Raw genomic sequence first — 22,683 nt, 5'->3', positions numbered from 1 at the left:
GCTCATTGGCTGTTTTCCATTCTCCATAAATCATAACCGTTCATATGTGATGATTGCGCCAAGTTGTTGCTGTATGTGCTGTTTTGTTGGAAGATAAGTGCATAAAACCCATATAATCTTACGGAAGCCTGTATATATATTTTTTGTATAACACAAATGACTAACAAACCTACTAATCTCCAAATATAAGATGTACCATTTTACATTACTGATAAGAATGTACTCCCATACAGCAAAGTTCAAGTGAAATGTTTAAAAACATATTCTAATTTATTCAAAAGGAAACCGCAATGACTAATCAAAGATAGCCACTCTCCGGTGTGTTTTCGTGTTTTGTCAGTTTGTCAAAGTTATTGAATGGCGGGAGTGAAGCGAGTGGAGTTATGATTGATTTATTTGGTGTAGTTGTGCCGTGTTTTAAAATACAATGGAAGGAAAAACATGAATATCGTTCCTTGTTAGGCAATATATTTGTATTATAATTCTTAGTGGGAATTTATATTTCATTCGTGTATAATATTTGTTTTTATACAAACGTCAAGCAATGGCGACGAGATGGAGTAGTGAATTTATAGTTGCGGAACACAGAGACTTGCAGGTAAATTCTGATGAACTAAGTATGTTTATACTTTTGCCATATTATTTTTAATCTGTATAAGCGTCAACGTTTAGCGACTGATGTTCGTGTAAAATCATGTAATGCTTGTATTTTGTATTGAATGGTATGCAAAGAACTGAAGTGTCAATAAATTGTGTTTAAGTTCTATGAACAATGGCACAGTATTTAATTTATTAGTCACAATAAGTATGTGATGTTTTCGTCATATTTGAAATTGATTTTATATCACTTCGGCTGTGAATTTTATAAATTAATTTTATGTTACGTAACGGTATATTTTCAGTGTGTAAAATGCAGTGGCGGCCCGTACAGTTTTGTTCTTTAGGGGCTCACTTTTAAAAGATCAAAACGACAAATGAAAGAATTTTTTAATGACGTATCATAATTACAACATAAACTTACAAGTTAAACTCCCCAGTCATCACCACTGTGCTTGATAGCCTAGCTAATTTATGTTAACCATAATCTTTATGAAATATTGACATTAACTTACCTGTCTGTTGTCCTGCATTATAGTACTAGGCCTATAACATTATTGTATTTCTTCACAGGCCAGTGCAATGGCTGTAGATTGGAGTGGAGTTTATGCATTACTGGCTGGGTAAGTTGTATGCTATAGGTGAACTTATCGTTATTGGGTGGAAGTGTCTGATCCCGAGGTGTTTGCCTTTTGTAAAGATATCAGCTGGGAAAAAAATAGGGATGCACTAGAGAATCTCTTAACACGATCTAGGCTACCAAATGTACTGATGTTGAACTAGTGCTCAAATATTGTGGTGAAACCCTAATAACAGCTCCAAAAAGAGAACTAGAAAAACTTAATCAGCTTCAAAATCAGGCTTTACGATTAACAACTGGATCAATGAAGACAATTCAAAATACCGATGTGAAAGTATGTAAAAGGAGATTGAAAAAAATTCTTTAATTAATACAGTATGAAAAATTAATTAGAATACCTAACATTTGGACAAAAGGGGTATCAGTAAACAGATTGAGAAGTGTGAAAGTTTTCAAACAAGAGATAGAAATCTCACAGCTGGCTGTAAATCTCATATTAGTAGAGAACCAACTTATGAAACAATGGAACATAACTTATGTTTAGGCCTAGATCAAACAAAATCGATACTGACACAATAGTAATGAGAGCTTTAGCACTAGAAACCATCAGTTCAAAATATCCACGTACAGAATATCTGCATATCTTTACAGACATCACTCAGATCACCTGGAGAAGGTGCTGGAGCTGGAGTTACATAGCCTCTTTTTTTCAGTTTACTGTAATATTGGTCCACATTCAACAAATTTTTATGGAGAAATAGCAGCTATCTACATAGCTTTATAGGATTTGTTATACAGAATAAATAAATTTCAAAATGTTTTAATTCTGTCGGATTTGCGAGCCTCCATACAAGCAATAGCAAGGTCATCAATTTAAAAAAATATCAAAATCCAGGAATCTGTAAAAATTATAAATCATTTGAGCGATTTAAAAAGATCATTAATATACAGTAGATTCCCTCCAAAATAAAATTGTACTCTATTTTTAAATTTATCATTGTATTGTATTCTCTCCGCAAATCATATTGTAAAATTTTTAAGTTAACCCTCTGATTTGTATTATGGATCGTAATGGTCACTGTAGATGTCGGCCAGATGTCCCAAATTGTGGAATCAGTAGTAGATATGGAAATAGCAGATGTATTGGCAAAAAGAGGTACAAGAGTGATAAAGAAGTGAAGTCAGGCATTTCCTTTCCATTCTATAAAACAAATCATTCACAACAAATCCAGAAGAAAGAGATAGGGGACAAAATTAAAGGAAAATCATAGATAATAATATTAAGAAACTCTGAAGAAATTTCACAAACACCTAGAAACTCTGCAGATAGACATGCAACAAAAATTTAAAAATTGCTATTTTCTGTCGTAGGATAATTAATTATACGTCATGTTAACACCAATTATTTTTTAGAAAGGTAAAATTACCGGAAAAATGTAGGTTACAGATTTATTATTGGTATACTAAATTGCGTGTATATTATTATTATTATTTATTTATACTGGCAGAGTTAAAGCCATGCCTTCTCGTACACTCTACCAGGTCTCAATGTACACAAGCAGTAGGCCTAAAATTTGAAGAACAAAATACTAGCATACAATAGGTCTATTACATAAAATAATAACATACCGGTAACAAGAGTTGACACTGTACAAAATGAAAATAATACCATAGGTTAATAGAAAAAAAGTAAAATACAGATTTAGACTGGAATATAACATAAGCAACTCAGTTAGTACAAATAGTTAACAGGAAAAACATAAGAATGCAACAAATTAAATATAATATGATAACAAAGAATCTAAATTTAAATAAAAGCCACAATAAAAATGCTATGTTAATAAATTTATCTGGTATTGTTCTTGACAATGGAAGAAGTGGCTCAAGGTGTGCTATTCAAAGGGAAAGATAAGTAGAACTTGTTTAGTCAAAAATAGGCCTACTTAAAAATTAGGTCTGTAAGTGCCAATATAATTTTGTGAATGACCTCTCTTATTTATGATATTGTTTCAGTCGCAGGTATTTAGCAATAAAGAATCTTGATGATTCTTCAGACACACTTCATAAAATTCCCCGCCATAGTAAATACGAAGTTGGTGCTGCTGAATGGAATCCTAGTTCAGCCAACAAGAACCTCTGTGCCATATCTGTAAGTGATTGCTGGTAATTATTTACGGCTGACGGCACTTTTACTTAACAAAATTTATCCAGAACTCCTTGTTTTGACTTTGAGAATATATTCAAACTACTAAAATTGAGTGGAAAGCAATAATAAATAATTCTAGAGTCTTTGTCTCCTGTCACTTTAACTCATTTTAACCTGGTCACAATCCTCGACCTCGTGTCATTTAGTTATCCCCCCACCTAACATAACCTAACCTTTAACTCACAATAGCCTATTTGCGGAAATCTGAGGGTAAAAACAACATGATCTCCATGATCAAACACCAACACTGTTGTACATTCCTCCATTATTACAGAAGACAAAATGACAGATCAGCTTATTAATACAGTCATATGTCGTTTTAACGAATTTCTAGAAACCCTGTCATTTTCGTTTTACTGGAAAAGTCGTTTTAACGAATTTCTATGGACCCTGTCGTTATACTGAAAGTTCGTTATATTGTACTATTGATCAATGCTACTTTTTACATAGATGTCATAAATGTATGTTTTACTTAAAAATGATATTCACCCAGAAATAGAAAAATTCCGTTTCGACCCGATGTTGCATCTTCATCAGTGTCTCCTGAATTACTGGTGATCTTGAATTCTGCGATGTACATTCGTCAGTTGTAGGAGTGGGGGTGTGTTGCTCTTACCACCATAAGAGCAACACACCCCCACCCCTACAACTGACGAATGCACATCGCAGAATTCAAGATCACCAGTAATTCAGGAGACACTGATGAAGACGCAACATCGGGTCGAAACGGGCCGTCTGTCCAAGGTATATAACCTTTTTTAAAAAATTTTAATACTTTTTAACGTGTGACTAAACAATTTTATGTTTTTAACAAACAAAGTGTTAACGTGAACTAGAATCAATGAGAAAAATCCATTACTCTTCAGACTGTTAACACAAGATACCCACAGGATGACTCGTTACATATTTACACAGATGAAGGAGCTGGAGCAAGTGCTATGTGTCCATATTTTTCATTTTATAAAAATTTTGGCAAATGTACAACAAATTTTGATGGTGAACTTGAAGCTATTTAAGCAGCTCTTCAAACTTTTTTCCATGGTTACAGAAATGCAAAAATATAGTTCTCTTATCTGATTTCAAAGCTGCAATCCAGGCAGTTATTAGTACAACTACGCTTGCTAAATAAGAAACAATTAAGGAAATCCATTGTAGATTAAGGCAGATTCAAAATTTAAATAAGCCCTTAGTACTCCAATCGATCCCAGCCCATTGTGGAATATATGGTAATGAGAAAGCTGATTTGTTGGCCAAGAAAGGAACTAGAATAAACATGAAGAACTACAATTTTTCATATGAGTCCATAAAACGAGCTATGAAAAGAAAAATTAACAGCAATCACCACACTAATTCTCCAAGTGAACATCAAAATTCAAGATGGAACAATTTACTACAAGATTTAAAAATCCATTCCTGATCTACCACGAAAATCTGCTGTGGCCATGTTCAGACTGATTACTGGTCATGACTGTCTTAAAAAACATCTACATCGAATTGGCTTATTGGACTCTGCTAAATGTTTATGGTGCAATAAGGAAGATGCCATGGACAGGGAACATCTAAAAATCTTTGAATCTCTGGAAAATTTTATGGACCTTACATTTAAATATTGGGAATCAAGAAGGAGAATGACTTCACTGTTAAATATTGAGCATTAGACACATACGCACGCACGCCAGCGCTCTCTCTCCCTCCCCTCCCCTCCCTCTCCATCTCCCCCTCCCCTCCCTCTCTCCCCCTCTCTCCCTTTCCCCCCCTCTCTCTCTCTCTCTCTCTCTCTCTGAAACATTTTTTTTGTCCAGCTGAAAATAGCTGTAAATTGTTAGCAACATTCACAGCTTCGAGAGCCTTTTTTTTTTCACTATCACTGTCATTACATACAGATCTTCGTCACTTTCACTCACACACCTTGCATTTTGCTACTGACAGTGCCCTCTTATGTAACCTCCTTCTCAACAGTCACTGCACTGTCGAAATCACGTCTATAGGTGTTATTCTTCTCACATACATGTCTCCAGAGTTCTGGGTCCAACTCTCCGATGTCACCAACAGGCTGTTCTTTTTCTTCTTCAGTCACTGACAAAATTTCGGACTTCCACCTGCAATTCACTATAACCATAGAGGCAAGCTTGGAAATGGGTGATTCCAGAACATAGCATACAAATTCCAGGACATCATTCCAAAAATGATCCTCCATACCTTGTTAAGTTAGATGCCATGGAACTACTCTGCAGGACATATAAGGATCACCTTTAAAAGTTATACAGATGGATCTCTAAATCCTAATAATGGGACATCAGGAGCAGGGTATTATATTCCAAAATATCAAGAAAGTTATTTCATACCATGTTCATCCTCCTCCAGTCTTGACACTGAATTGCTAGCTATTGATGCTGCTCTTCAGTGTTTTACTCAAATTTCTGAAAAATCTATTTGCATACTTACCGACTCCAAGGGGGCTATATTTAATATAATTAAATATGTACCGAACCTATATGCACATAGAATTATTCCAATTCAGAAACAACTCAATAAACTAAAAAAAACTCCAAAAGGAAATAACATTTCAATGGATAACTAGTCATTGTGGAATACCTGGAAACGAGAAAGTCGATAATATTGCAAAACAGGCAACATATTTGCAACCAACACCTCTTCAAGTGATATCTCTATCCAGTGCTTTTGCTTCAGTAAAGTCTCATTTTACAAACCTATGGACAAACCTTCTGACAAAGGAAAAATTTTACAGTCTGTACAATAGAAACCAGATGACCTGGATATGTACAAAAACTTGCCCAGACATGTTGAAACATTTTTAACAAGAGCCAGAACAGGTCACATTGTCACTCAATTGTACCTACACCGATTTCACATTTCTGAGAATCCTACTTGTCTGTGGTGTAATAATCATGATGAAGATCTGGAACACATTCTTCTATATTGTCCATCCATAAACCACAAAAGAAGTAAATTAAAATCATCAGTACCAGTTGCAGAAGACACAGCCCTGCAGTATATATTGACTACACCCCACCTCTGGCTACTAGCAACAGGCATCTAAAATGAACACCGATCAAAATACCCCTCATTTCTCTTGGAAAACAACAACTGAATAGACTACAGTGGACTTTATGTTGTCAGCAAACAGCTGGATACATTAAGAAGATTGATTGATAGAAGCAAGCTTCTCCATACTGAAGTGAATATTTCTGTGGCTTCTAAAATTGATGTTGGTGTTACCACTTCATTGTAATGATCATAATGTATCATGAAGAGAAAATTTTTGTTGTAAGGAAATTTTCGTTATATTGACGTTCGTGCAATTGAAATAATTTAACATGGAACCTTATGCAGGTAAGGAAGGGAAATACAATTTTTTTCGTTGTACTGACGAATTCATTAAGCTGACGTTCGTTAAAACGACATTTAACTGTACATCACAACGCCCTCTATACATTAAAACAAACTATACCGTACACTAAAGCCTAGCCAAGAATACATACCTTAAGTCGTAAGTACTGACTGTTTAAAATGAAAGTTATTGCTATCTGCTGTATTTTAGTAGTTTCTTTGTATTTCCCAAGTCAAATCAAAGAGTTCTGCATAAATTTTGTCGACATAATGTGCAATCAGCTAAAGTAAATTACTTAATTTTCTATACTTGATATATTAATTTAGAGATTGAAGAGGTGTGAAGTTTTTAAATTTCACTCATTCTTATTCCAGAGTAATCAACGAGTGGAGATCCTTTCCTGGCAGCCAAGTGGAGATCTGGTTCAGACTCACACATTACGCTCTCATACTCGAGTAGTTAGTGACATTAATTGGCATCGATTTGACCCAAATTTGCTGGCAAGCTGTTCAATAGACACTTTCATTCATATCTGGGATATTAGAGACCAAAGGAGGCCTTCGTTATCTTTGTCTGCTGTTGGTAAGCATGTAGAATGTTACAGTAGAACAGTAACAAATCTCTCTGAGGGATTACTTTCTTTTTTTCTTAAAAAGAGATTTATATAAAATGGGAAGTACGGGCTAAAATTACTGGTACTAACATGTGTGTATATACCAAACATTATAATCATTTAGTTAGTTTAGGCCTACAATTATTATTTACTATACATTTTATAATATTTTCTAACTCCTCAAATGGTGCGGTAAAAATGTTTTTCTGTTTGGTTGAACCCGAACCACACTGAAACTCAGCATTGAAAATTTCTTCTTTCTTCTTCATTACTCCTCATAATGAAGTAGTTGATAAACCATGTCTTGCCATATGCGATAGTGTTATTTGAGGATTAGCCTCGACATCCCTTAATATTTTCACTTTCCATCTGATAGTTACGAGGCGTGTTCTTAAAGTAAGTTCCAAAAGGGTGTAGTAAGTAAATGGGAATATATTTACAAACCATTTTTGTTGCATTGTATTCTCCACAGTTCAATTACTTCTCAACATGATCTCCACCATTATTGAGGCATTTATCGAGTCGTGGCACAAGTCTTTATATCCCCTCATTGTAGAATTCGCCCGCCTGCAATGCAAACCACTCCCGCACTGCTGTTTTCACTTCCTCACCATCAAAACGTTGACCACTGAGGAACTTCTTGAGGTGCAGGAAGAGATGAAAGTCACTCGGAGCCAAATCTGGACAGTAGGGGGGATGGTCAATTTGTTCCCAGCCAAATTTCGAGAAGAGATTCTGGGTGTCGTCGCCATCAAAACGTTGACCATCGAGAAACTTCTTGAGGTGCAGGAAGAGATGAAAGTCACTCAGAAGCAAATCTGGGCTGTAGGGGGGTTGTTCAATTTGTTCCTGTCCTTATGAATTTTTTCATCGACAGTACGCACCAAATTGTCATTGATGTGATGTGTATACAAACTCAAATGTAACACCTGCAACAACTTCTACATAGGAGAGACAGGCAGATCATTTCAAACACGTTACAAAGAACACATCACAGCCATAACAAAATTACAAAACACCTCTACATATGCAGAACACATCACAAATGCCAACCACACCTACAGAGACATCAACACAGACATGGAAATACTGCACATCCAACCAAAAAGCCAGAAACTCAACACACTAGAACAATATGAAATATACAGACACATGAAAACACACCCCAACGATATTCTCAACACACAACTCAACTTCAAAACACATACACTCTTTGACTCTACACTACGAACGCACCCACACAGGAAACAAGAGGCTCCAAGACCAACAACGACCAGTTCTGAAGATGACCGAAAATAGGTCGAAACATGTTAACAACGTATGTTAATATTTAACACAAGAAAGTTCTTATCATACATATTCCGAAGTGATACAGTGTTAAAAGTTGTGTAATCAAGATGTATTATTACTTACATTAACAGGAGGTACAAAGTACATTGCAATTGAAACTGTTTTGTCATCGAACAAACACATTTCTGATTTGCTCACCTGATAAAACTTGCCAGCTGTTCAGTAGTTACTTTCATCCATATTTTGGATATTAGAAATAAGGGGAAATTATTCTTTCCTTCTGGTGTTGGCAAGATTTGTAAAGTCAGTTAAAATTATGGTAATTCTTCAGAAGAAGTGTGGGCATTCCTCCACCATAGGTAACATTCGTTTGATGGGGAAAGAGGGGGTTTAAGAGTTGAGAGGAGGGGAGCTATCTGTGAGGAAGTGAAGGAAGCAGGTGTAAGATTAAAAAATTTAATTTCTAGATGTCACTCGCATCTTGCATTTTCTTTCTCTTTCTTTGTGATGTTCCTGTAATCAGAAGTTAGAGTCGCATAGAACTTATTTTAAATTCCTTAACTTAAACAATCGAAACCTTGGTCCACGGTCCAATGTCTTATCCACTAAGCCACCATTAGAAATGCTGGTAAGATTTCAAATCTTTCTTCTATGTTGTCGTTTCGAAAGGTTCAGGGGACAATGGAAGAAGTAATCTTATTCAGTGACGTAATGAAAGGGAATTGTTGGTAGTAAAACATAGTGATAACATTGGCGTAAATTCGGTGTAATCTAGGATTGCTTAATCATGTGGAAATAAACAAATCAGTATTTGTGATCTGAAATTTTTCGACTGTTCAATAATTTCGGCAAAGTGGATTATGCAATAGTGTGTTGGATTTGAATGGCAATGTATGCATGTGTGAAGTGGAGTTCAGTGAAGGGAAAAATCTTGAGGGAGGAGATATCTCAATATGGCGGAGCTACAGCTATGCATAAGAACATATAGGTGAATATTTTTCGGTCGTTGAAAGCATTTGCAAGGAAAAAGTAAGACCACGTGTTTACCAATATATACATCGCAAAAGGCATAATTATATAAAATATTTTTTTTCTGTGGTTCACTTCTTCTGAAGAATTACGAAAATTATTGAATGGTTGAGTAGAAAATCTTATAGCTTTGTTGAAATTAGTTAACTTTGATGTATTGCACTTGTTGTTTTTCAGCTGGTGCAACACAAGTTCGGTGGAATCGCTTGTCAAGATATCTGTTAGCCACTGCACATGATGGTGATATCAAACTGTGGGACCAAAGAAAAGGCACGGCTCCAGTGCAGTACATAGCAGCGCATTTGTCGAAAGTGAGTGGTCTTACTTACTTACTGGCTTTTAAGGAACCTGGAGGTTCATTGCCGCCCTCACATAAGCCCGCTATTGGTCCCTATCCTGAGCAAGATTAATCCAGTTTCTACCATCATATCCTACCTACCTCAAATCCATTTTAATATTATCTTCCCATCTACGTCTCGGTCTCCCCAAAGGTCTTTTTCCCTCCGGCCTCCCAACTAGCACTCTATATGCATTTCTGGATTCGCCCATACGTGCTACATGCCCTGCCCATCTCAAACGTCTGGATTTAATGTTCCTAATTATGTCAGTTGAAGAATACAATGCGTGTAGCTCTGTGTTGTGTAACTTTCTCCATTCTCCTGTAACTTCATCCCTCTTAGCCCCAAATATTTTCCTAAGTACCTTATTCTCAAAAACCCTTAATCTCTTTTCCTCTCTCAGAGTGAGAGTCCAAGTTTCACAACCATACAGAACAACCAGTAATATAACTGTTTTATAAATTCTAACTTTCAGATTTTTTGACAGAAGACTAGACAAAAGCTTCTCAACCGAATAATAACAGGCATTTCCCATATTTATTCTGCGTTTAATTTCCTCCCGAGTGTCATTTATGTTTGTTACTGTTGCTCCAAGATATTTGAATTTTTCCACTTCTTCGAAGGTTAAATCTCCAATTTTTATAGTTCCATTTCGTACAGTACTCTCGTCACGAGACATAATCATATACTTAGTCTTTTCGGGATTTACTTCCAAAGGTGATGTAATCTTGATCATAAGTCTGTTAGTAATTTGTGGGGCCCAGATTTATGTGCACTATAAATTGCAAAGATATTGTAGTTTGTGGAATTGAACAGGTTACATCAGCTTCTTGTCTATGTGGATGACGTGAATATATTAGGAGAAAATTCACAAACGATTAGGGAAAACACGGGAATTTTACTTGAAGCAAGTAAACCGATAGGTTTGGAAGTAAATCCCGAAAAGGCAAAGTATATGATTATGTCTCGTGACCAGAATATTGTACAAAATGGAAACATAAAAATTGGAGATGTATCCTTCGAAGAGGATGAAAAATTCAAATATCTTGGAGCAACAGTAACAAATACAAATGACACTTGGGAGGAAATTAAACGCAGAATAAATATGGGAAATGCATGTTATTATTTGGTTGAGAAGCTTTTGTCATCTAGTCTGCTTTCAAAAAGTTAGAATTTATCAAACAGTTATTTTACCTGTTGTTCTGTATGGTTGTGAAACTTGGACTCTCACTTTGAGAGAGGAACAGAGATTAAGGGTGTTTGAGAATAAGTTTCTTAGAAAAATATTTGGGTCTAAGAGGGATGAAGTTACACAACGCAGAACTGCATGCATTGTTTTCTTCACCTGACATAATTAGGAACATTAAATCCAGACGTTTGAGATGGGCAGAGCATGTAGCACATATGGGCGAATCCAGAAATGCATATAGAGTTTTAGTTGGGAGACCGGAGGGAAAAAGACCTTTGGGGAGGCTGAGATGTAGATGGGAATATAATATTAAAATGGATTTGAGGGAGGTGGGATATGATGATAGAGACTGGATTAATCTTGCACAGGATAGGGACCGATGGCAGGCTTATGTGAGGGCGGCAATGAACCTCTGGGTTCCTTAAAACCCATTTGTAAGTAAGTAAATATTGTAGTTTGTGTGTCTCATGTTACTCTGATAGTTGAAATTCCAATCTCGCAAACTCAAGAGAATAATTTGATCACGTGTGTAACACTTCGAGTTTTAGGAGAGTTACTCTCAATTATTTGCTTGCTTCCAGTCTTCACAGCTTGTGAAAAATTTTTAGTTTGATGAATTTCATTAAGGATAAATTAGGATAAGACTTAATGCAAACAAGAAAACGCAACACAAACACAAGAACAAAACAAATACATCACACTAACATACAAGATTGCATCATCTTTGAGGAAATTAAAATACAATATTATATACAGAACACACTACAAAAACATCTTAACACACAGACAAGACACACAAATACAACTTAACAGGAATATACAAACTATCATGCAATAGTTGCAACGACTTCGAAGTGGACAGACTGGAGGATCATTTCGAACACGTTACATTGAACATACCACAGCCATAACCAAACTTATGAAGAACACATCACAAATTCCAATCACAACTACAGCAACATAGACACTAACATGGAAATATTACACATCCAGCCAAAAAACCAGAAACTTGACACTCTAGAACAGTGCTACTCACTAGAAATTAGAGGAGAGCCAAAAATGTGAAACAGTAATTTGCTGAGAGCCACAATGCCTTTCCTAATATTGAAGCTTAACGAAATGCGTAGATTTTTAATTATTTTATTTATTACGATTATTATTATTATTATTATTTGACGTTGGGAGAAAATCCACCAACGATAGGGAAAACACGGAAATTTTATTTGAAGCAAGTAAAGAGCTAGGTTTGAAAGTAAATCCCGAAAAAACAAAGTATATGATTGTCTCGTGACGAGAATATTGTACGAAATGGAAATATAAATATTGGAGATTTATCCTTTGAAGAAGTGGAAAAATTCAAATATCTTGGAGCAACAGTAACAAATATAAATGACACTCGGGAGGAAATTAAACACAGAATAAATATGGGAAATGCGTGTTATTATTCGGTTGAGAAGCTTTTATCATCCAGTCTGCTCTCAAAAAATCTGAAAGTTAGAATTTATAAAACATTTATATTACTGGTTGTTCTGTATGGTTGTGAAACTTGGACTCTGTAATATGGCTCATTGAGTTAAACTCTCAGTTAGGTTTAACTTTAGGTTAACATAATCTTAGATTAACCGTATTTATAATATCTGGCCTAAATGTACGTAATTATGCTTTATGATTATGGTTTCATATGGTGTGATGAAGATGGTGATGAGTTCTTACTGTTAGAGTCATAAGACTTTTTGGCAGAGTAACTCTTGTCAGTTGTACTGTGTGTAATTATAAGCAGTTTTTTATATTTATTATTGTTTTTTGTTATTCTAGATTCATGGCCTAGATTGGAGTCCAACCCATGAGAATCAACTAGCCACTTCTAGTCAAGATTGCACTGTAAAATTTTTCGATATTACAAATCCAAGACGTGCTGAAAGCATTCTGAATACCTCATCTCCTGTCTGGAGGGCCCGTTACACAGTTAGTATTGTTTCGTGATACAAGTCATAATTCACCAGTTTTACCATTAGTACCATTTTATCATACTGTAGTATATGCTTGGAGTGTCAATTGTGAGGTGTGTACTCTTTTATCATTATGGTCAGGTGGAGTAAGTGTAACCAAAAAGTTGCGTAGTTGAAGTTGAATAAAACAAGAAGGAAATGTCAAATTTTGAGAAAGTATTTCGACATGTATTTTAAATGACTTAATATTATTAGAATTTTTTCTTTATACAGGGTGATTCTGTAACTTTGTTACAAACTTTTAAGAATGATGGAGATCATTATGAATAACTTTCATATAGGAACCGTGTTCAGAAACATTTCATTGGGTAATTACAGAACCTATCTAAGTGCAACTGGAGGATCATGGTAATTTTTTTTTTTTCAATATATCTCTTGTTGCCCTTGTGATTTTTGTAAGCATAACAAAGTTCATGCAGTTGGGTACAGAATCTTGTTTACAGCATCAATTGAAATAGCCATCTGACATCGAACTTATAGCCAATGCACTGAAACATCACCTCAGTTTATATGTAGCTGTCCTATAGCACCAGTGAGTAAGGAAGTTTCTTGTTATTGCAAAAAGATTCACAAGAGAACTTGCTGTTACGCATTTCATTTATGAAAGGGCAAATGGAAATGGAAGAAAAGGTGCAAGGCTTTAGCAGTCAAAATGTCATTAATGATGCTAGCTAGTCCACAGCATGTTTATAAGAATTCACCAATGTTTGCAGAAAAATTTGTCTGTAACTAAAGTTCAGAAAGATGGCCTTGAGTGTAGTGCTTGCTGGCTATACTGACTGCATATATCAAGGCTTGCAACTGCCAAATGTAACATTTCCAGATATAGATATCACCTCTTTCACCCCTAAAAGTTCGTAACAAAGTGACAGAATCATGAGATATGATTTATTATTTGAAGCATTGTCTGTACCTCATGCTTGTTTGGCCATTTGGGGAAAGAGTAATCTGTTATATACTCATAAATAGACATTCATAACGTTAAACCGCTTCTGGACCGAGCTTGTCCTATTTTTTGGAGAAAACAAACTTTATTGCCTAGGAACTCGTAACATCTGGAATAGTACACTGATTTTATTTTATTTTTTGTACGAAAAGAGGTAGTTAATAATGCGGTGTTACGAAAAACAAGAGTTCTAAATTGAAAAATGGCACTTTCTTATTCTCAGACTTTTTTATGCTGTCAGATCATCACTGGAAATACTGTTAAAGACTTCAGAAATAATGACAGTTGTACAATATAATTTTTTAAATGTCGAACAGTAATTTGCTGTGTATAAATCTGTTGTTGTTGTTGTTTTCTAATGCCAGGCATTTGACAGTAAAGTCATTTGACCTCTTGCACTCCAATATTTTTCAAAGATATTATCATGGTCAGCCACTGAAGCACAGATTTTGAGGTGTTCCGAATCCATTTCTTGATTGGAGTGAAAATGGCAAGTTGTAGCTGATTTAAGTGAACACCATATTTTAACGTTTTGGTGGCTACTTCATTCACACACAACCCCCAGAATGTCTGGAGGACCACACCTGCTGTTGGTCGACGGGTCCACTGGACCTAGCTGGGAGATCTTGTTGATCACCAACTTTCCCTCCTTAAGCCATTGGAGGACGATTTTAGTGCCATAGCAGGTCAGCACTAGGAACAGAAAAGTAGAAAGAGGAGGAAGGAAAGTGAAATGAACCCCTAGGCCTTGAATGCTCTAATGCCATCGGGGTCGAAGAAAGTAAGAGTTCAGTCAGAGGACTGGACAGGAAAGGGTAAAGAGGGTATTAGGTATTGAATAGAGGAAAATTATACCAAATTCAGTCATTAACTCATCAAGCTGACCAGTGCTAATTGATGAGTAGCCCCTCCCTTTAGTTCAGCTTGTAAAATTATGCTTACTAACAGCTGCACCACGGGAAGGTAGGGATGGGACATTGGGTATTTGTCCAAGTTGGTTCCTTAAAGCCTTCAATGGGAAGTATTAATGGCTCTCCCCCCTGTATCCGACAGATACCTAAATTGTTTTTGATAGCTCTGTGCAAGGTGACTTATATCCCATACTGTGTGATCATACTTGAAAAAGACAGCAAATCACTTGAGATGAGGCAAACAGTTTCATTTGATAAAAATTCGTGTATTTTCTTGCATGCAGTTGCATGCAGATCAAAAACATCAGTCTGTGAACCAGAAAATTTTGATGGTGTATGGACTTAAATTTTATCTGGAGTAATTTTACTGAGGGACAAGAGTTTTTACACGTTACATATGAAGAGTCCACTGCAAGAATGATGGATGTCACTTTCTTGTCGAAAATGAACCAAGACTGTCAATGCATAGCTTAAGACACATAGAATGTACATAGAGAGTTATATGGCATTAACATTGATAGTCATTGTCCAGTAATGATCGGAAAATCACAGTTAAGCTTTGAGCACTAAGCATTTCAAACTTTTAATTGCTTCTCCTCAAAAATGTATTCCAAATGACATCCATCATTCTTGCAGTGGACTCTTCATATTATATATGACGTAGGATTAATCGCAGCTTATTTTAGTTCCAAATTAAGCCATGCTAAGAAGACCAGCCCATGCATAGTGTAAAATTCCGATTTTCAGCATTATATTAATCTTATATGTCCTGCTTCGTGGCGTTGCGGTCTAAGGCATCCTGCCTAGGACTCGCGTTACAGAATGTGCACTGGTTCGAGTCTTCATGGGGGGGAAGAAATTTTTTCATGAAATTTCCATCAGTGTATGGGACCAGTGCCCACCCAGCATCGTGATGCACTTGGAGAGCTACAATAGGTAGCAAAAATCCGGTTTTTCAAACCAGCTATAACAGCTGGGGGGATCATCGTGCTAACCACACGATGCCTCCATTCTAGTTGGATGATCGTCCACCTCTGCTTCGGCATGTGGACGTGAGGCCAGGAGCTGGCTGGTTGGTCTTGGCCCTGCAAAGGGCTGTAGCGCCATGGATTTACTTTTTTACTTTTATTAATCTTATATTGTCACACTCTAAATACTCGTGCTTTACTAATCTTTGCAGCCGTTTGGTGAAGGCTTAATCACAGTAGTTGTGCCGCAGTTAAGAAGAGGGGAAAATAGTCTTCTGTTGTGGAACATTGCAAACCAGACTACTCCAGTTCACACTTTTGTAGGACACACAGATGTTGTCCTGGAGTTCGAATGGAGAAAACACAAAGAAGGTCAGTAAACAAATGTTTATTCAGGAATTTTATTATTCATTGATAACATTCATATCTGTTCTTATTTTGTCCAGTTTATAAAATTATCATACTTTGTAATACTGTTATTATTGTGATGTATATTTATCACATATTATTTCAGATACCTCGGATTACGAATTAATAACATGGTCAAAGGATCAGAGTCTCAGGATTTGGAGGATAGAACCATTTCTCCAGAAGGTATGAGTTTCTTACATGTTCAAATATTGGAAATTAATTGCGATTAATAGTTGTTTGGTTTCCATTACCTCAGATATGGGGTTTATTCCACTAATTAAACTTTCCAGTAATTGAAAAGTGAAAAATTTTTCTGTTTTTACATGAATTAGAGACTGCTTTTTCACTCTTAATTCCATTCTGCAAAGTCTTTGCATATCGATTGTCATTATTATGCAACTCCATGTTGTTGAGCTCCATTTCCTAGCCAAAGAAGAGATATGTATGCGAATCTGGCTTCCAAGTTTAGCTTCCTGTAAAGTTGGTTTGAATAATATTAAAGGGAAAAATTGTTTATCCATGACCATAACGAAAAACATGCCTTTACTAAATACTTTTGCTTTTGTAAAGTAGGCTTTTATTCAACATTACTTTATTCCACTAGTGAGATAAAGACTTTACCTCACAGTTTGAACTTTATCTCACAGTTCATTAGTATTTTCCTAGTACCCGGGTACACACGTATACTTTTCCATTCAACTATTACTCAAGAAGTTAATATATTAGTTACTAGATGTCACTACCTCTACTTCTTTATTACCATTTCTTAAATATACATACACTCAATCTCCTCTTTTCTCTATCTACTACGTCGTAATTTGTGCATTGCATCCATATCTAATATGTATTTTTTTTTAAATTTGTAATAATTTACCTTTTGGGAGGCGAGGAGACTTGAACCTGCAAAGTTGGGTTTATAGGATTTATAACAACATGCGTTAGTCAACTGAGCTAAACAGACATGATGATTAATATTCCTCTTAAATTTACAGAAGTAAAATGTGAAATTATTTTAATCACATTAGTCCCATGAACACTTCTAAATAATCCCTGAAACTTAAAAAAGATGAAAATGCACGTTTAAAATGAAAAAAATTTATATTAAAATTATATAATTAATTATAATTTGTTATTTATCCAATGCCTTAGATAACATTCTTCACTAATCATGGCTTCCTACATCATGACCTACCTAGTACATGTATCGATTCTAAAATCCATGCCATGATATATGATTATATGAGGACTTATTTTCAACATATTTTCTTTTATAAAACAAAATTTTTTGTTATGGTCATGGATAAAATTACGTATGGTACTTGTGAGCGTGATCTTTATTGCGCTCGTGTAATTTAAGCACTCGGTTGACGCCTTGTGCTTAAATCTTTCCACTCGTGCAATAAAGATGCACTTACCCCACAAGTACCATAAATAACTATTTGGGACCTTTGGCTATGAGTGCCAATGCTCTACCACTGAGCTATCCAGGAACGACACAAGACCACTGTCCAATTCTTCCCTTTATGTCCACATACCTCAAGTGGATTCACAGCATCAAAGACCCAGCATAGAGTACACACTATACTGTTGACTTTAAATTGTGGTTTCATGTTAACGAACAGGGATACTAATCTAAACTAAACTTGGAAGCCAGAATCGCATAGTATACGCCCCTGTTCGTTAACATGAAACTCTATGCAGGGTCTTTGACGTTGGCTGGGTTTGAACCCATGAATCTAGGACGTGAATGGAAACATATAGTAACCATTCGACCACCAAGAAGTGGTAATTGTTTCAATATGAAAATACTTTGTATATTTATTTAATTTAATTATTTTTTAAGCTTTGTGGCCATGAACGTGATGTTGACCATTCCTTGGACACACAGGAGACAGAGGGCACCAGTGCAGTCAGAACAACAATAGGTGTGTAGGCCCAACAACATAGGGAGTAGGACTTTCGTCTATTTATTCAAAGCACAAGTTCTGTGATTAAAGAAGAATTAACTTCGATTATTTCAGTGGTGGAACCTGCACTGACACATCCTTTGCAAGATCTGAGTCTGGAAAATGGATCTGGTGTGTCGGATATGTCCAGCAGTTTGATACTGGATGAAGGAACTGATGCCAGCCTGGGTAACCCCTCCGATAGGGAGGTGAACCCTTCTCCTACGCAGCCAAAAACTCTCCAGCAGGAATTCTCCCTTATTAATGTTAATATGCCTAATGTTAAATTGGATGTGGTAAGAAGTTCATTCTTTCTTTTATTTTCGGGCTGTCATTTGTTTGCTTATTTGTAGTCTGACTTCTATCACCTCACAGTATCAAACCTTCTCGTGCTTGTTCTTTTTCTTCATCATAACTCACATCAGAAGTTAGCCATTTGGTTTAAGGGGTTATGTACAGCTTACAGCAGTAAAATTTTGGAAATATTCAACATTTTTTTTTCCCTCCATTACTGTATCTTGTACAATAATGAAAATTAGTATGTGTAAAACGTTGTCCTACTGCTATATGAAAAAAATATTGATACGATTAAAAAAATTATTTATTTATTTTTTTCTTTTCTCAAAATTCAGTTCACTGTGCAGTGATGCAGCGTTTCCCACATAGCTCAAAAACTATCCAACATTCTGTGATGAAATTTTTTGTGTATTTATGCATGTCATATCTACAATATGATGCAAGATCACTTGTATACCTTTGATAGATTGTCTGAAAAAAATAAATTCATCTAAAAAATGATCAAATATAAAAATATATATATTTATTGAGGAATGTAGTTGAAAGAGCATGATGTAAACATGAGTTTCAGCAATAAAATAAAAGAGAGAGAACATGAAAAAGTTAACAAGCTTATGAGTTATGAGGGAAAAACTTGATCACTGCACAGTAAACTGCCATCATTTTAAATTTTGAAAAAAAAAAAAAAAATATATATATATATATATTCATTTATACACCGACGGATCCTTGATCTCCAGAGAACAAGGTGCCGGTGCAGGTGTTACGTGCTGTCTCTTCTCACTTTATAGATCTCTTGGGTATGGAACAACAAGTTTTGATGGAGAAATCATTGCAATAAGTGAAAGTCTCAGGAATCTTCTATGCCACATCAGTAAATTTAAAAATGCAGTTATATTGTCAGACTCCAAAGCAGCTATTCTATCAATAGTCTCTAAACACACACCTTCATCTCAAACAGCAGAAATAACTAAAATGCTCTCTCAATTAATATCACTCAATAAAAGAATTGTATTCCAATGGATACCATCCCACTGTGGAATCCTGGGAAACGAGAATGCGGATGCACTAGCAAAGAAGGGCAGCACTGCTACTTACAGACCTGTTACTAAATCTACGTATTACTCTGTGAAAAGATTTATTAAATCTACATACTTAGACTTCAACAAACAAAATTTGATAACACAATCTCCAGGGAAAAAATGGAACTCTCTGCATGAAAATCCACAGTTAATTCCCGATTTACCACGAAAATCGTCTGTAGCTGCATTTAGATTGGCAACAGGCCATGATTGTTTGGCCAAACACCTGCATAGAATTGGAATATATCAGTCCCCTAACTGACCAATGTGCAACTCAAACCAAGAAATGGATTCGGAACACCTCAAAATCTGTGCTTCAGTGGCTGGTCATGATAATATCTTTGAAAAATATTGGAGTGCAAGAGGTCAAATGACTTTATTGTCAAACGCCTGGTATTAGAAAACAACAACAACATATATATATATATATATATATATATATATATATATATATATATATATATTATATTATATTATATATACACACCTTTTTTTTTAATGTAAAAATATTTTTTCCATATAGCAGAAGGACAGTGTTGTACACATACCAATTTTCATTAATGTACAAGACATAGTAATGGAGGAAAAAATGTTGGATATTTCCAAATATTTTACTGTTGTAAGCTGTACCTAACCCCTTAGCATGTAGTCTCTTGAATACATGTCAGGATTAAAAAATTAATTGTTCTATCAATCTTTCTTATGAGTGTTCCTGGGACCTTTTCTTGGCTTGGATTATTTATGGAATTCTGGACTTAGGCATGCTTTCTGTATGGATCTACCATTTTTCTCCATATTGTTTTGTGTTGATAGCATTACATGTAGTTCACCTGTAATTTCATAATGTGATTGCCCTTCTGTAACATGCAACTGCTTGTAGGAGTGTATTTTTTCCGCATCCAGCCTTTTCATTTTTTCAGTGTTAAAAGTCCCATGTTCTGCCTCATGCAGCGTTGTTATAGCAACTACTTCGTAGAATTCCAGTGGAGTTTTTAAATTTCTTTAAGAGCTTACGTTAAGTTTGTTTTTTTTTTTTTTAATTTTTCTAAAAGACTGCGTTTCAGTATCTTACAATATCTTTAAAATATTGTAACTTTTATTACAAAACAATAATGAAATTTTATTGTTTCAGCAGTAGTCACTTCCAATAATTTAGTTTAAACTCTTCCGTCAACAATGGGATTTCCACTACACACAGTAACACACTATTCGTTATTGCACTCCACAGACGACAATGACAATTTACTTGGATTATTGAGAACAACAATGAACTGTTAATTTTAACTAATGTTCACAAAGCACTATTTACAAATCAGAACTGTCAGTTCTCAGTTCACAGTTCGTTTGCATTGGCTAGTTATTCTAGCTCCGTCACTCGAGTTCACAGTATCTCGAACCCCAGATCTTCAGAGACAGTCCACTGAACTTCGAACTCAGGACTTCGGACTCTCACACAGCTGCGGACACACTCAAGTCGAACTCTGGTCTCGAAGCTGGCTTCACTGCTACTCAAGACTGGCTGGCTTGCTGACCAAAAACTAACAACGACTGCTGCCAGCTCACTTGCGTCTCTTCTTTTATAACCAAACCATAGTTTCGGGAAAGTACGATGCTAGAAATTTCCACGGATGTCCAGAAGATTGCACCTCCCGAATTCTCTGGATTTCTTCCCTCTCTGCTGCATTCACTCTCTCTCCTCTCTACGCCACAGCACATGCCCCAGGAAGCAGATGCGCGCTCATTTCATTTGCCGCACCGAACTACGGCCGACCTTGTCCTCCTTCTGCCGGTCGTGAGATCGTATCCCAGCTCTGTCACAATATGTTAATGTCGAGGTCTATTTCATTTCCAACATTACAACCCATATAATTGAAATTTGTCATCTGAGGCTTCTGTTGAGACTTGAAAGCAATGTAACAATGACGCTCAATGGGTTGCTAGCCCAAAGAGGTGCAATCGGTGGGGTTCCCACCTATACAGCATTTCCTCTGCATATGACATTTCAGTTATACCGCTGATACTCGGTCCCCAGAGCCTCGTTCGTTCAAAACGGGTTGCACCACGGGAAGGTGAGGATGGGATCATCACCTTATGATGAAGTAGATATTGCTGAAAAAATATGTAAATATAATAAAACAATGGGGATCATTAATAAAATCATGAAACCTTCACTAGTACAAAGACACACAAGAATAGGCTTGTATAAAACCTTAGCACAGCCAGTATTAAGCTATGGTAGTGAAGTGTGGACTGTGAAGAATAAAGATGTCAGTAGTATAACAGCAAGTGAGATGAGGTTTATGAGAGCAACAGCTGGATATACTCGCTGGGATCATAAAAAAAAAATGAAGACATAATGCAAGAACTTCAAATAGAACCCATTATGCAGTTCATCAGCAAATATCAACTTCAGTGGAAGGGTAATCTCGAACGAATGAATCGATGCAGAATTCCAAAAGCACTGTTTCGTTACCATCCATATGGCAAAAGATCTCTAGGCCGTCCAAAGAAGAGATGGACTGAAAATTCTAGTTTGAGACCGTAACAGGCCACTTGGCCTAATACTTGTTAGGAAGATGATGATGATAATTGAAATTTGTTACTTGTGCCGCTATTCGATTATTAAGACAATTTTCACTGTAATTGGTTCTTTTCCTATATAAGCAATTACTTTTATTTTTGAAATTGAAATGTTAATGTTATATTTTAGTTATATGTATGTTGCAATTTGGATAGAGCTCTCTGAAAATTCTTTTCGTGATATTTGGCACCTGCGAATCAGTCAGTCAATCAATCAATCAATCAGTCATGTATTAGGGAGCACTTTGTCTTTGCTTCAGTCCCACAAAGTGCCTCCACTCTATTCTGTTCATCATTATGTTTTCCCACTTTGCTCCCAGCATTCTCTTGTAATCTCAT

General features: G+C 35.8%; 1 protein-coding gene across 5 annotated transcripts in view; it reads left to right on the top strand.

Moving 5' to 3' along the window:
- Positions 1–8: 8 nt before the first annotated feature.
- Wdr59 (WD repeat domain 59) overlaps positions 9–22,683 on the top strand; it is an 88,711-nt gene continuing 66,036 nt past the window's right edge. For 4 of the 5 annotated variants that reach the window (XM_069836265.1, XM_069836264.1, XM_069836266.1 and 1 more), the window contains exons 1-10: positions 84–598; positions 1,171–1,220; positions 3,191–3,326; positions 7,110–7,317; positions 9,845–9,978; positions 13,010–13,159; positions 16,241–16,400; positions 16,543–16,622; positions 18,283–18,364; positions 18,461–18,681. In XM_069836265.1, coding sequence (XP_069692366.1) covers positions 545–598; positions 1,171–1,220; positions 3,191–3,326; positions 7,110–7,317; positions 9,845–9,978; positions 13,010–13,159; positions 16,241–16,400; positions 16,543–16,622; positions 18,283–18,364; positions 18,461–18,681 — 1,275 coding nt within the window. In that variant the 5' untranslated portion in view covers positions 84–544. The other variant, XM_069836267.1, reaches the window with a different exon arrangement.

Source organism: Periplaneta americana, chromosome 9, assembly GCF_040183065.1.
Source record: "Periplaneta americana isolate PAMFEO1 chromosome 9, P.americana_PAMFEO1_priV1, whole genome shotgun sequence".
Lineage (NCBI taxonomy): Eukaryota > Metazoa > Arthropoda > Insecta > Blattodea > Blattidae > Periplaneta > Periplaneta americana.
Note: the sequence above shows the minus strand (reverse complement) of the source record. Positions and strands in the feature narration are given on the sequence as shown.